This window comes from Aethalodelphis obliquidens, unplaced genomic scaffold (genome assembly GCF_003676395.1).
Source record: "Aethalodelphis obliquidens isolate GAN/ISIS:26980383/991018 unplaced genomic scaffold, ASM367639v1 scaffold56, whole genome shotgun sequence".
NCBI classification, from domain to species: Eukaryota; Metazoa; Chordata; class Mammalia; order Artiodactyla; family Delphinidae; genus Aethalodelphis; species Aethalodelphis obliquidens.
The window spans coordinates 11872158-11885743 of record NW_020838000.1 but is presented as its reverse complement, the minus strand read 5'-3'; the positions used below and the strand labels follow the sequence as shown (position 1 = coordinate 11885743).

General features: G+C 42.7%; 1 protein-coding gene across 1 annotated transcript in view; it reads right to left on the bottom strand.

The window, feature by feature from the left end:
• Positions 1-632: 632 nt before the first annotated feature.
• Positions 633-13586, bottom strand: part of NEK11 (NIMA related kinase 11) — a 109758-nt gene continuing 96804 nt past the window's right edge. Inside the window, 6 exon segments of the mRNA XM_027086481.1 lie at positions 633-2088; positions 6501-6598; positions 8369-8425; positions 8427-8485; positions 11565-11617; positions 11620-11647. Of these exon segments, the coding sequence (XP_026942282.1) occupies positions 1925-2088; positions 6501-6598; positions 8369-8425; positions 8427-8485; positions 11565-11617; positions 11620-11647 (459 nt within the window). The 3' untranslated portion in view covers positions 633-1924.

Here is a 13586-nt window from a genome sequence, read left to right as displayed (position 1 = left end):
TTTGGAGTCCTTGAGCAAATTACCTACTGTCTTTGGCTTCTTGTCTGTGAAATAAGTACCCTTTCCTATCTGAAATCTGGAGGCTGGGCCCAGGCCTCTTGATCCTAGGCCACCCACTAAATGCCCTGTCCTGGGGCTTCCTCTTTCTAGATGGCGATGGCCCTCCAGCAGTGCACAGGCTGTCCATATCGGTGCTACTCAAAGGCCTGCCTAGCCCTTGGTTTTATAGCCTTGGAAAGAAAGGCCCAGGGGACGGTTCTACATTTCCAAATTTTACCTTTGGAAAATAACAAATAATGTATTAAAGAAATACCTGGGGACTTCCCTGGTGGTCCAGTGGTTGGGAGTCCACCTTCCAATGCAGGGGATGCAGGTTCTATCCCTGGTCAGGGAACTAGGATCCCACATGCCATGGGGAAACTGGGCCCACGTACCACAACTACTGAGCCTGTGTGTTCTAGAGCCCAAGCACCACAACTAGAGAGAAGCCTGCGCCCTGCAATGAAGAGCCCGCGTGCCTCAACGAAAAGATTCTGCATGCCACAACTAAGATCCTATGTGCTGCAACTAAGACCCAATGCAGACAAATAAATAAATAAATAAAAGAAATACCTGAAAAGAATCTAAATGCAAATCCATCTAATACACATATTTGTCTGCCAGTAACACCCGTTACCAGATGGCTTCCAAAACACCATTTCAAAAGTTGGCAAATGGCAACCTGAAGAGCATCAGGTCCTAGTCTCCTCACAGCTGAAGAAGGCAGCACGAGCTCTAACAGCTCCATCAGGAAGACATCGAAAGCAAATTTGGGCTGAGATGACCAGCCAAATCCAAGTTTCACTACCTCCATTCTTTGGAAAGAGAACTCAGCTGCTGCCAGAGAGTTCCAGCCACGAGGATGCACCTCAAGACATTCACCCACAAGGAGAGTGAGGCTACCACACCCCTCCGCCATCCCCACCCCAGGCCCACCACAGCAGGGACATGCAGCCTCCAACAGCTGAGTCTCCGGAACCACTTCCTGACGTCCTGGCTGCCTCTGACTGCCTCACAGACTAGGGCTCATCCAGCGAACTTCTCTCTTCACTTGGAATGAGACTCGAATTGCGGTCTGACAGTTCTCTCAGCCTTTCCTAGCTCCTTTCCTAACTCCTTTTATGCAGACATTTCCCCTAATAATATCCTTGCACTTCTAGTCCCGTCTTGGCATCTGCTTCTCAGAGGTCGAGACAACATGTCATTCATCCACACATTCATTCACTCAAAGAATGTTCACTGAGTGCCTATGATGTTCCTGACACTTGTCAGCGGCCCTACAGGACTTCAAGGTCTCACGTTCCCAGCCCTGCCCCTCAGAGTCATGAACTGCTTCCCTCTCTTTGGTTTTTACCATGTGCTGGGCATGGAGCTGAGAGCACGTCACAGGCCTTAGCTAATTTGCTTTATTCTTGTTTCATGGTAAAGGAAACTGAGACCTAGACAGATTGTTGCCAGGGTCTTCCCTGATAGGGCCAGCTTTTTTACTCTAAAACTCATGTTTGATACCATTAGGCTATGACATATCTCCCCAGTTTGGCTGACAGCTCTGAGCACTTTTTTTCTGGTTCATGAGGGCCAGGGAAACAACTTACTTCAGAGCATTCACAGTCTTACACATGTTAGTAGTGATGCTGTTTAACTCATGTAGAAGCGGAGGTCCCTCATCCAGTGCGAGTTTCCAGCTCATCTTCGCTATGACAAAGAAGACAAGAGAGGATGGACAAAGCCCTCAGCTTCTCTGCTTTTCACCACCACAGCCCAGCTCTGGCAAACTGATGGAAGGTGGCCACATACACCCAAGGCTTCTCCCAGAGGCTGGCCAGGCTCACTGGAGGGTCAGCCTCACCAACGCACATGTCATCCAAGAGCAGCCTTCTGCAGGCTAATGCAAACTTATACCGTGATCTCCAAGGTCAGCTACGGTGTCCTCTACACTTGACCCAAGTGTGCCAAGGTCCAGGGAAGGAATGGGCTGAGACTCAGGCAGGTTCTCTGAAGCTGAGTCATCAAATTCCTTGCAGAAGGTAATGAACAATTCATGAGAAGCTGATCAGAGGAAACAGCATTACCACAAATGAAACAATATTCTTGTTTAGAAGATGACTTAGAAACAAAAGCCCACCTAATCCTTTCCCTTAAACATGATAACATTTTCATATCTCAAGAGGGCAGCTTGGAATGAGAGGAACAGCTCTGAATTAACTCGGCAGGTGACCTTGGGCAAATCATATAACCTCCCTTGGCCTGAGTGTCAGGGTCATGGTGAGGGTGAGGCGGGCAGGATGTCCAGCCCTACTCAGCTTCCTCATCTCAAGACTAGAGGTGTTGGCTTCAATAATGTCTTTTAAAGCTCTCCTCCAGCTTTAAAAGCTCTGTGATTCTATGAATTTCAATTTCCTTAAAGAAAGAGATCTAAGAGGTGACATGAAAGAGTCTCCACTTCAAAAAAATAAAAGTTAAACTTCTCAAATGTTTCAATAGGCATGTCAACTAATCACTCTGTGTGTGTGTGTGTGTGTGCGCGCGTGTGCGTGTGCGTGTGTGTGTGTGTGTGTGAGTGTGTGTGTGTACTTGCCACCCAGAGCTAATGCTGAATTGACCTGTTTTCCTGGGTAAATGGCTTTCATGGAGAACTATTCCAAGAGCATCTTCATATCAAAAGGAGAAAGTTCAAACTAATCTTAAATGAATAAGTAAAACATAGCTGTGCTACACCGTGATGTGGCATCTGTGGAAATACAGTCATAAAATATTTTTAAGAAGTCCATTTTTTGTACTGTATAATAATTGTTGCAGGAGGTGAAACTGGCTCCAAATTTCAAAGGGTCACTGATAGTGCAAAAAGCAGAGACTGCACGAAATGTGCCTCTGTGTGCACTTCAGAAATTATTTGACAACAAGTATTTAGACTCCCAGTTGACTTTGATTTTCTGAGGTTCTCTTTGAAGAGAACAGAATTGTTATAATTGCTTCTCTTAGAAGGAGCAAGACTTGATCTGCTCTTTGATCCCCAGGACTGTTTCACATTTGGAGGCCTGATCTGCCACACAATTTTCACAGAAACCATCACACCTGCATACACCCCAGGATAAAAGAAAGACTGGGCTTAGTGTGTGCATCGTGGTATCTAGTTGTTTTAAGCTACCATCCTTTAAAGAAATGGTGCCAACATGATTCCACAGTCAACTACGCTTCAAGATTTCAAAGCCCAAATTCAGTGGAGCAGAAAATGCCTTCCAGTGTAAAAGGCCCCATCAGTCAGGTTCTGAAAAACAAAGCAAGCCACTCTCCTAAACGCCTCAAAGAATTGTTAAAACATTTAAGAGGTGACACAGCCAGCCTGTCTCTCCCCTAACTGTGTTTCTATCTCCTACAACTGCTTTTGAAATATAATGAGGTTTGCTTCAGCCAGCCAGACAGAAGGAAGAGGACTAAAGAACAGAGCCCCAGTGAGAGGAGGAAGAAATTCAACCACAAATGTGCATCTGGGCAGACGGGAATGTGTGCCTCTTCCTTCTTTCCTTCTTAATCATGTTTTTCTTTAGCCTCTTGCATCCAATTAATCCAGCTTATTTCTCACATTGTATTTCATCTTTTTCAGCTCACTGATGCATTTCCATGAGATGTCTAGACCCTTCAGTCCATCTGCAAAATATCAGCTCCCCCTCCTTGGTTCTCTGAATATATTACGCCTGCCTCACTCCTGTGCCTGTGAATGTGATCAGACTGGTCTCCTCTCTGCCTGGCCTCCTCTCTCCAACCTCCTCTAGGGGTAACAAGAAATCCTTCCCTCAGGTTGCCCCTCCTTTTCTTCAATTCCCATTAAATGCTCTTTTTTCCTAAAGAGATTATAGGAAGGTCCGCTCATCATGGCTTTTCCAGATCCTCTTTCATCTGAAGCTGCTTTCAAGAAACCCAATTTCTGTCCATTACTAATCAGTGTGCGGTCCTGGCCCAGCAGCATAGGAATCACCAGGGAGTTTGTTAGAAATGCAGCATCCCAGGACCCACCCCAGACCAGCCAAATCAGAATCTACATTTCAACAAGACCAAGAGGTGATTCAGGTACATTTTGAAGTTTGAGAAGCATTGCTAGAAAACATAAGAATTTGGAGAAGGGCTAGTAGACTGAGGTCAAAGACAGTTCTCCTGAAGAGGCGGTGACATTTGAAAGAGAGAAAGTGGGATGCTACTGATGGGTCAGAGGGAAATGGCTGATGTAACTGCACAAAGGACGGCAAGAGACCTGTGATGCTGAACAACGCTGCGCACTGGGCAGAATCAGCCCAGGGAGGGTCTTCTCTTCAAGAGCCAGGGGCTGCCTGGAGCACTTCCTGCCTACATCAATATGCAACTTAGGAAACTTGCTTCTGGAAAGCTCAGAACCAAAGATGTTGGTGATACTGAATCTTACATGACCAAAGAATGAACCACCATCTCTGGTCAAGACAGCGGCAGGCACCTCCCTCCTGCCTTTGCTCCTTGCTGATGGACGGGGGTGGAATTGGGAGAAACTAGGCAGACACTGTGGAGGTTATGAGTTCGGACTTCATAAAATCTCTGTGAAATCCTCACTTTCCTCATTTGAACTGGGCCAAGATCTGGACTCCCATGTTCTGTAGGATAATATAGAGCTAATAAAACCTTAAGTGACTTTAGGATCCCCCAAGGGCCCTAATTTATAGAAGGGACAAGACCTCATACAGTGTTGTTGCTTCACGCTAATAGTAATCATATTGGAAATGAAAAAGAACACAGAAATGATTACTTTTAAGGCCAATGAAGAAAAGCAAAGAAGTTAAGGAAGTTATCAGACATTAAAATGTAAGATCATACTTGAAACTACATTTTTATTTGCCATATGCTAACTTTAAGAATAAAGTTATTTAGGCTTTATAAAACAAAATATTATCACATCTGTACTTCTCAATTTCCAATCTCTGGGGGTAAAATCCCTTAGAAGCAGGGGACCCTGAGCATTCCAGAAAAATGTCCTGGTTTTATCATCTGATTAAACAAGTATTTTACATATATTAACAAATGCAGAACTCTTATCATCATGCCAGACTCTTGTTGGGGATGTGGGGGAATCTGCAGTCTCAATCCTGAGGGGAAGATGACCTACCTCCACAAGTCATCACTTCAGGGCCTCGAAAGTATCTGGGGAGCTGAAGGAGGGTGTTCAGTGTTTGCAGGGGGCTTGGTGGTGTCAAGACCCTTCCCCGAGTAGGGGTCTGACACTGCTGCCCCTCAGCTGGCAACTTCTCCACCCTAAGGTTCTGTGAGCAGGAACCATCCCACCCCTACACCTCTGAGGCCAGCCTCCCTGGGAGTAAGAGATGGTGGAGAACAGGGGTTGGGATGGAGCAGCGTCAGCACCCACATACTGTCTGCTAAAGGGCCTGATGGACAGAGACTCCTAAGGTCAATGTAGGCTGGGCCCCCATCTGCTCCAACTTTGGGTTTTCAGAACTCTAAAGCACTCCCAACCACTAAGTAATTGAGAAAAGTGGATCACCAATCAGAGGGAGGCAGAAAACAATGTTCCCACGCTCTGCCTTGTCTGCGAGTGAGCTCTGCCCAGGGCTCCGGCACACCCCAGGGTGCAGAGCCCTGTGATTACTGAGCTACAGTAGAATGAGCATCCCCAGACCTCAGGGATCATCCCCACAGCCTCAGGGGCTTGGTTCTTCCTGCTAAAGGAAAGAATCTCCCTCAGATACAGGGATGACCAATGAACAAATAACCAGAATTTGAGACAATAAAGTTTTCCATAAAAAGGACTCCTTCCCAAATTGTTTTTACCAAAGAGCTAGGAGGTTGGTGTTGATGTCTATTATCCAAATACAACCCTGAAGAAAGACTACCTTAAGTATCAAAGTCCACACCAAGGTCAATGAAGATATTTTTAACCATTAAGGGATGGTATTCAGAGGCTTGGGATGCAGAGGACATGAATTTGGGGTGCATTTCATGCGAGTCTGCAACCCTATTATTGGATATGTATGATAATTCTCCAAAGTTTGAAAGGGGTTATTAACACAACGCACGATGATATGGATGGGAGACAGAAAATAAAGAGGGAAAGAATGAAAAATAAGGCAGAAAAAGAACAGTGGACTAAAGAAGTAAAGCAACAATAGCACGGCTGAAATTCAAAATTAGATAGACACACATTTGTTCTGCAGAGTCATACTTTTAACTCTTCAGTTGTTCATTCAATGCAGATTAAGTCATCCTTACACAGCAGGCACTTGGTACAGCTGCTTTGAATTAGTGCCATCACTAATTGTTGGCCTACGTTCTAAAACAAATCCCAGTCCAGCCTGGAATTGGGCAGAGTTGGTCTGGATGCTTTTTTTCCCTACCTTGTCCCTTTTACTACCCAACTGGCCCCATGAATCTGAAGAATCTGAGGCAAGAAAAGGTCTTTTGTAAAATTTAAAACAGAAGCGCACTCACATGGAGCACATCCACAGTCAGCTGCTGCAAGTTCCGAGATCTCAGTTCTTGCATTTGTTTGTTGTTTTCTTCATATTTTTCTTCCAAAATCTTTCTGCATAAAGTGAACATAGAAAAAGAGCTGCAATTTGCTAAAACCACATCTACGTTACACAAGTGTGATCCCTGTTTCAAAAGGCAGACTGGGGTGTAGGGCAGCCAGGCCTGTGGTCTCTCCCTCATCACGTGAGTGCGGTGCAGCCCCACTCGATTTTCCTTTAAAGCACGCAGGATGCTGGCTCTTTGTTCACCCTCAAGAACCCAGAACTCAGGGGAAGAGGGTGGTGCCATTCCTGTGTGCTCTCGGCCTGTGCTGACAAAGGACAGGAGTGTGTCTCTGATGCTCAGGAGAGAGCCCAACACATATGAATAACTGGGTAACAAACCCATAGATGTGGAAAACAGACCTGCATTTCAAAGAATTTATGGAAAAGAATATGAGAGCCACTGTGAAGGGGAATTTTTCTCAGACATTTTCTGTTTCCTCTACAATAGAAGAGTTGAATTTAATAGACCTGCTATTAAACTGGAGGAAAGATTTGAGTTCTTGTGATTACTTGTATGCTAATTTATACTTAGATTTCTTTAAAAATCACTGAATATCCCTGTAGTCAAATTTTCGTGTCTATAACGTGGGTACATTATAACCCTCATGACAATGGAGTCATTTTCTACCTAAAACACATGACCTTTCTCAAATCCTAGAAACAATAATCAAAACCACTCCAATGCAATTCATTCATAAAATCAAGAACAAACTTATTTAAAAATCATTGCCTTTAATAACAAAAATATTAAATGCCATGAGGTAGATCTATGACTTTTTTGCATATTAAAAATAGTTTTAATTTGAAAAATAAATTGTAATGTGCAAGTTGTTAAATTGCCTTTTTAATCTGTTCCTGTCAGAGATTTAATTTTCCTTTCACCCTCAGCCAATGACATGAACCATGGTACCCTGGAAATATCGCCATTCCTGAGGTGTTAGAAATAGATTTGGGACTGTGAGTTGATGCAACAGTCCAAACAACTTTCTTGACTATATTTCTTCAGCAAAATCCACACTTAGTGGTGTACTGGTTTGCACATGTCTTCCAACTGAACACTGAATGATATCACATTGGACAGATTTGAGTTTCAGGTCTTTTTTTGTCCCTCTAATTCTTTGTTGGGGCTTCTAAGCCACCAAAAAATTGGCAGAGGAAGAAAGAAGAAGAAAAATTAGGCAATTGGGTCACATACCAGCTGAAAAATCAGTCTTTGAGAAATTGGGAGTTTTGGGCTCTTTGGAACCCCCTTTTCATGTGTAAACTCTAAACACTTGTGATCTCTCACACCAGCAGCATGCCCAGAGCAGCCTGTGAAGGGCTTTACCTGACAAAACAGAGTTGTTTCCAGGCTCCTTCCTAAAGCCAGCAATTTCCTGCAGCCAGGGCTCTGGGCAGAGGGGTTTAGCAAACACCTGGGGAGTGTGGACAGAATAGTGAGGCCACCTTATCACCCCCTCACGGTGCTGTGTACAGAAGGTGTCAAAAACAAAGAGGCTTCGTCTGGAGGCTGACCTTATATTTTCATTCCTAATAACCTCCCTGATATTCAATCCTTCTTTTCACACAAGACTGAAAGCCTGCTATTAATAGTGCCTGGCATCCAATAACCATCTATGGCTCAATAACCATCTTTTGAGGGAATGAGTGAATGAATAAATGAATAAACTGATAAATATGTGCATTTTCTTGTTGTGGTTTTTGCTTTTCTTCAGCAAGTTCCTCTAGAGCCCTGGGAAGCAGCCCAGGGCCCAGGGCACTAAGGGAAGTTCACTTACTTTAGCTTCCTGGCCTCCTCATCAGCTGCCTGGACCTTCCTCAGCCGCATCCTCTCTCAGTGTCATTTTCTATACCTCAGACAGCGCCCGCAGGGTCTGCAGGTGGATTTTTTCTGCCTATAGATAATAAAGATTCCCATGTGCAACCCATCCCAAACATGCTCAGAAAAATTAAACAAGTATTTTACAGAAGTATCATTACACTACTGAGAAGGGAAAAGCATCTCAAGACATGCCAAGTGAAAACTAATAAACTCTGGGTAGGTAATTAGCCAAGAAGGACTGTGGTTAATTGGCAATATTTTTTAAACTAGATTTTTGTTTAAAAGCAAATTATGTACTTTGCAAATTTCTGTTCATTTCATTGCCTATGACTGCTTTTCATAGTGCAAGACAAATTAGGATCTTGGCCATTAAAGAGTAAATAGACTGGCAGACTAATTCAACCATGTGGATAAGACACAATTTTGGAATTAGGCAGGGTTTGAATCCCATCTCTACCACTCATTAGCTCTGTAGCCTTGGGCAAGTTACTGAATTTCTCTGAACCCCAGTTTTCTCATCCATAAAGAATGGGCTATCCTGAGTATTATATGAGATAATGTATGTACAGTGCCTGACATATAAAAGTATCCCAAAATGGTAGTATTATAATAGCTAAAAGTTATTGAATATGCCTTATCTTCTAGGCTTCATACAGTAGGTATTTTTATGGCAGCATGGCATAGTGATTAATTGCACAGTTAAGAACATTCTCTAGGTTCAAATCCTAGCTCCCAGGCTACATGCTGTATGCCTTTGGGCAAGTTACTTGACCTCTCTATGATTGTTTAAATAATAATAATAATAGTACCTACTTTGTAGGGTTGTTGTGAGTTTAAATGAGTTAATTCATGCAAAGAGCTTATAACAGAGCAAAGCATATGGTCATTACCCCTGAAAATGTTAGCCAATATTATTCGAGAGCTTCTTTCTTCAGTTAAAGAAATGTGCTTACATTAACCATGTATTGAAAGGTGTGCAACCACATTCTCAATGGCATTTGCTTCTGTGCCTGGCTTGGTTAGGGCCCAATAGCGGAATGCCTTTTACACTCAACTCCCTCCTTAAGAAACACTATGAGGGGGGGACAGGGAGGGAGGATAAAAATCCCCAAGCACAAGTAAAACAATTTTGTGATAAAAATCAACTTGTATGTAATCCACTGATAAATATTATAAACATGTGTGTGGTAGATATGGGTGTATGTTTACACTTGTGTGAATACTTAAAGGAATAGCCTTAACTAGTCACCAAAATGGGGATCATCTCAGTGTGGCAAGATTTCAGTTGCTTTTTAACTATTTCTTTCATCTTTGGTATTGTCTGAATATTTTACATTAAAAATAGTATTGTTTCTTTAAGCAGAAATAAAGCTATTTTCATCTTTATATTTAGTGTACATAGGAGGGGACAATATGAAAAGTCTGGGGTATATTCATATACTTAGATTGAATAATTGTCAAAATACATATATTTGTTAAATAAAAAACATTCAAGTTTTAAAATGTGTAAGATGACCCCACTTACATTAAAATATATGTACACAGGAAAAAAAAAAAAAAAAAAGAAACACTATGAGGGCTTCCCTGGTGGCGCAGTGGTTGAGAGTCCACCTGCCGATGCAGGGGACACGGGTTCATGCCCCGGTCCTGGAAGATCCCACATGCCACGGCGCAGCTGGGCCCGTGAGCCATGGCCGCTGAGCCTGTACATCCGGAGCCTGCGCTCCGCAACGGGAGAGGCCACAACAGTGAAAGGCCCGTGTACCACAAAAAAAAATAAATAAATAAAAGAAAGAAACACTATGAGGAAACTGTAATGAGCTCTGTAGGCAGTTCTCATCCCTCTGGAATACAGTTCAGACTAGAGCCTCCAGGGGCCATGCAGTTTTCAGGAATACACATGCTTTATTTTGTAAAACCAGATAGAGCCCCTCAAAACAGTCATAGATCTTGAAAATAACAGTGATGATTTGAAATCAATATCTCATAATGTGAAAGATCATCCGAAGAACTGGATTCAAGCACACTATAATTGTAAGCACAGTCAGGCAAACTGTTTCAAAACTGCAGTGCAAAATGATAGCTAAAGTTAGTCCAGTATTTTAAAAATAAGATACCTACTACTCTCACATATCTTGTTAATAAAATAAAATGAGAAGTTCCAGGCATTCCTGAAAAAAATAGGTAGTAACCCAAGAAAACTAGGTTATAGGGGCATGCCTAAAGATGTATCTCCTGAGTTGCAGGGTATTTTAACTGGAGATCATGCATTAAACAAAGAATGAATAACTTTGATGGACCAGTTCCCTCAGTTTGAATGTGGGGATGGAAAACAAACACGGCACAGTTGAGAAACCACTGGACTGGGGGTTAGAGAAGCATATTTGTGTAATTTGGCCTTGAAGATCAAGCTGATGAGGGCTACCATTCTCACTTCACTGCCCTGCACAGCTCTGGGAGGGACTGTCATTCTCATTGGAACAAAATTAAATAACATTTCTTCAGCAAAATTATAGATTTGGTCTTATCAGTGGTGCCCCCTGGAGTTGTGCAGTACACAGCCTGCACAGCTGTACGTGGCTGTTCTGACATAACCTAGTATTCTGGGCTCTTGTAAGTTATGGCATAGAAAGTTTGAATAGGTAGGAGAGACAAATGAGATCAGGAAAAAATTATGGCTCTTTGTGAAACACATTCTCTAGTTCTTATGTATATCTCAAGAAAGTAAATTTTGGCTTATTTTCAATTGTCCCAGGACTCTACAGTGTCAGCTTTTCAACAGATACTCTGCCAGTTCCTGTTAAACAACCAACGTGTGAAAGCCATTTATGCTTAATCTGAATGTTCATTAGCATAAATATCACTAAACGTTTGAGAGATGAATTTCTCTATATACTTACAATGCAACTGCAGAGCTACCCTGCAGATCTGTAAGCTGTGCAGAGGTTTAAACTTTTATGATTTCAATTTACTACCACCTGGGGCGAAGGACTTTGGCACGTCAAGTTACTGAAGCTCCTTAATTTCTTGGCAAGACTTAAGTGAATTCTAGGATACTCCATGCTGTCAGCTTAGCACTAATATTTTTTAAGACAAATGCATTTAACATTTACACTCAGTGGGCTTTTTAAAAACAAAACAATTACTTACACAGCATTAATTATATAAGCTGCCTCCTTCTGACTATTCAAATTCTTGTCTTCCAGGTCATTTCCGAATATTGGCACATCAGGTGCTGAAAAAAAGAACAGCCGTAACATACCTTAAAGACTCTTCAGGGATGAAGAGGCATAAAATGACCAGTAACCTTTTCTGATGTGTAGTACTACTGACCCGTGTCTGAGGCTTGAAATCAAACCCACTGGTAACTATTTTTCCTTCTGTAACAGGTCTAAAACATTACACAGCAGCTCCTGTGGGGTCAGGCTCCTGTCCATCTTTCCAACTTCATATTGCTCTGCTTGCTCTCTTGCTCCCAGTCACCCAGCCACAGGCAGGCCTTCCCTCAGCTCCAAGAACACACAGTTCTCTCCCACCTCAGGGACTGTAGTGGACGATGTCTCTGCTCCCAGTGAAACCGAACAGGACCCTGTGAGGCTCCTGGGCACAAAAGCCTTTCTGTGTCCCCTATTTGTAGGGAATAGGCTTCAGCCTCCATGACTTTCCCTGAGTTCCAAAGGGCAGGTTCAAACAGTTGCTAATCAATGAAGGGAGGGAATGCAAAGAGAAGGGAGGAGCAGTTAAGAAACAATAGTGCAGCCTTGGGACAGGGTCCTGGTTCTGCCTCAAGGGATACACATAACAATACCTTTGAGTTCTTCTGCAGAACTAAAACCCCCAACAAATGGAAGATGTTAACTACTTGATGAAGCATTCTTCATTCTAGAGAGAAAGTCAGAGTTTAATAACCTGGAGAACCACAGAAGCTCATCAGGAGACCACCTGAGACCGGATTAAAGGAGTGCAGGCCCTGTATACACCCTGATCCTTAACAGCAACCCTGTCCTTGAACCACTGCTATAAAACTCCTCACCAAATCCCCCTGAGTTGGAACACACAGCTTTGAGGGCATGGATCTTCTGTGTCCCCCTTTACCTGACAAAGCAATAAGCTATTCTTTTCTACTTCACCCAAAACTTTGTCTCCAAGATTTGATTCATCACTCGTGCACAGAGGCTGAGTTTCGGCATCACCAAGTCCAGGACTAGGGTGAGACAAGCAAGGCACTCACCTCAGGTACAAATTTAAGGGGCATAAAAAACTCAGTAACCAAGATAAATAATATTTTAATGCAGTATTATAAAAAAATCAACATTAATGACAAAAAGCCTTGGAGAATACAATAGCAAAAGTTTAAAAAGCGACAAGACCCGGTCCTGAACTTGCACCATTCTACCTCAGTTTCTAACCGAGCTGAACTTAGGTCTGCTCACCAGCAAAGCCAATTTAATGATACCAGGCTGTGGTGAAGGAAAGTACAGCGTTTATTACAGGGCACCAAGCAAGGAGAATGGGTAGCTAATGTTCAAAAGACCAGAACTCCCTGATAGCTTTCAGGGAAGTGTCTTTAAAAGCAACATTTGGGGTGAGTGTTGCAGCTCATGGACTTTCTTCAGATTGGTTGGTGCTGAGGTAACAAGGTGGTGTTTTGGGAATCTTAATCATTAATCTCTGGTTCCAACCAGTCTGGGGTCTACATGCTGGTTGTCATCATATAGTCACCACCTGGGTAGGGGTCCTAGTTTCTGCAGAACAACTCAAACATATGAATTAGATTATTATATATATCCCTTGGGGAGGAACTAGCATTCTGTTTTATCACTGAACTGTTGTTTAGGCTATCATTACTTTTCTTGCTTGACTGCTTTTCTTCTGTTTCTACATTCCCTCAATTCTCTAATTAGTAACTACCTGAGTCTGTTTCTTGGAACTAAGGAAAGTCTTAGGAGACTAAAGCCTTTTTCTACAAACAGTGAACACTGTTTCAAGAAACAGTGGACATGGAGGGACTTTTATACCTGAGACGGCCCTGCAGGGTCCTGCTTGGTTTTAGCTCCACATTCAACCTAGCCCCATTGGATCCTGTCCTTGAACGTTTGATATTTTGTTACTATGGACTTCTTTTTAGCATTACTTTTGATTTTTTTAAAAAACACTACATTGCAACATTATTT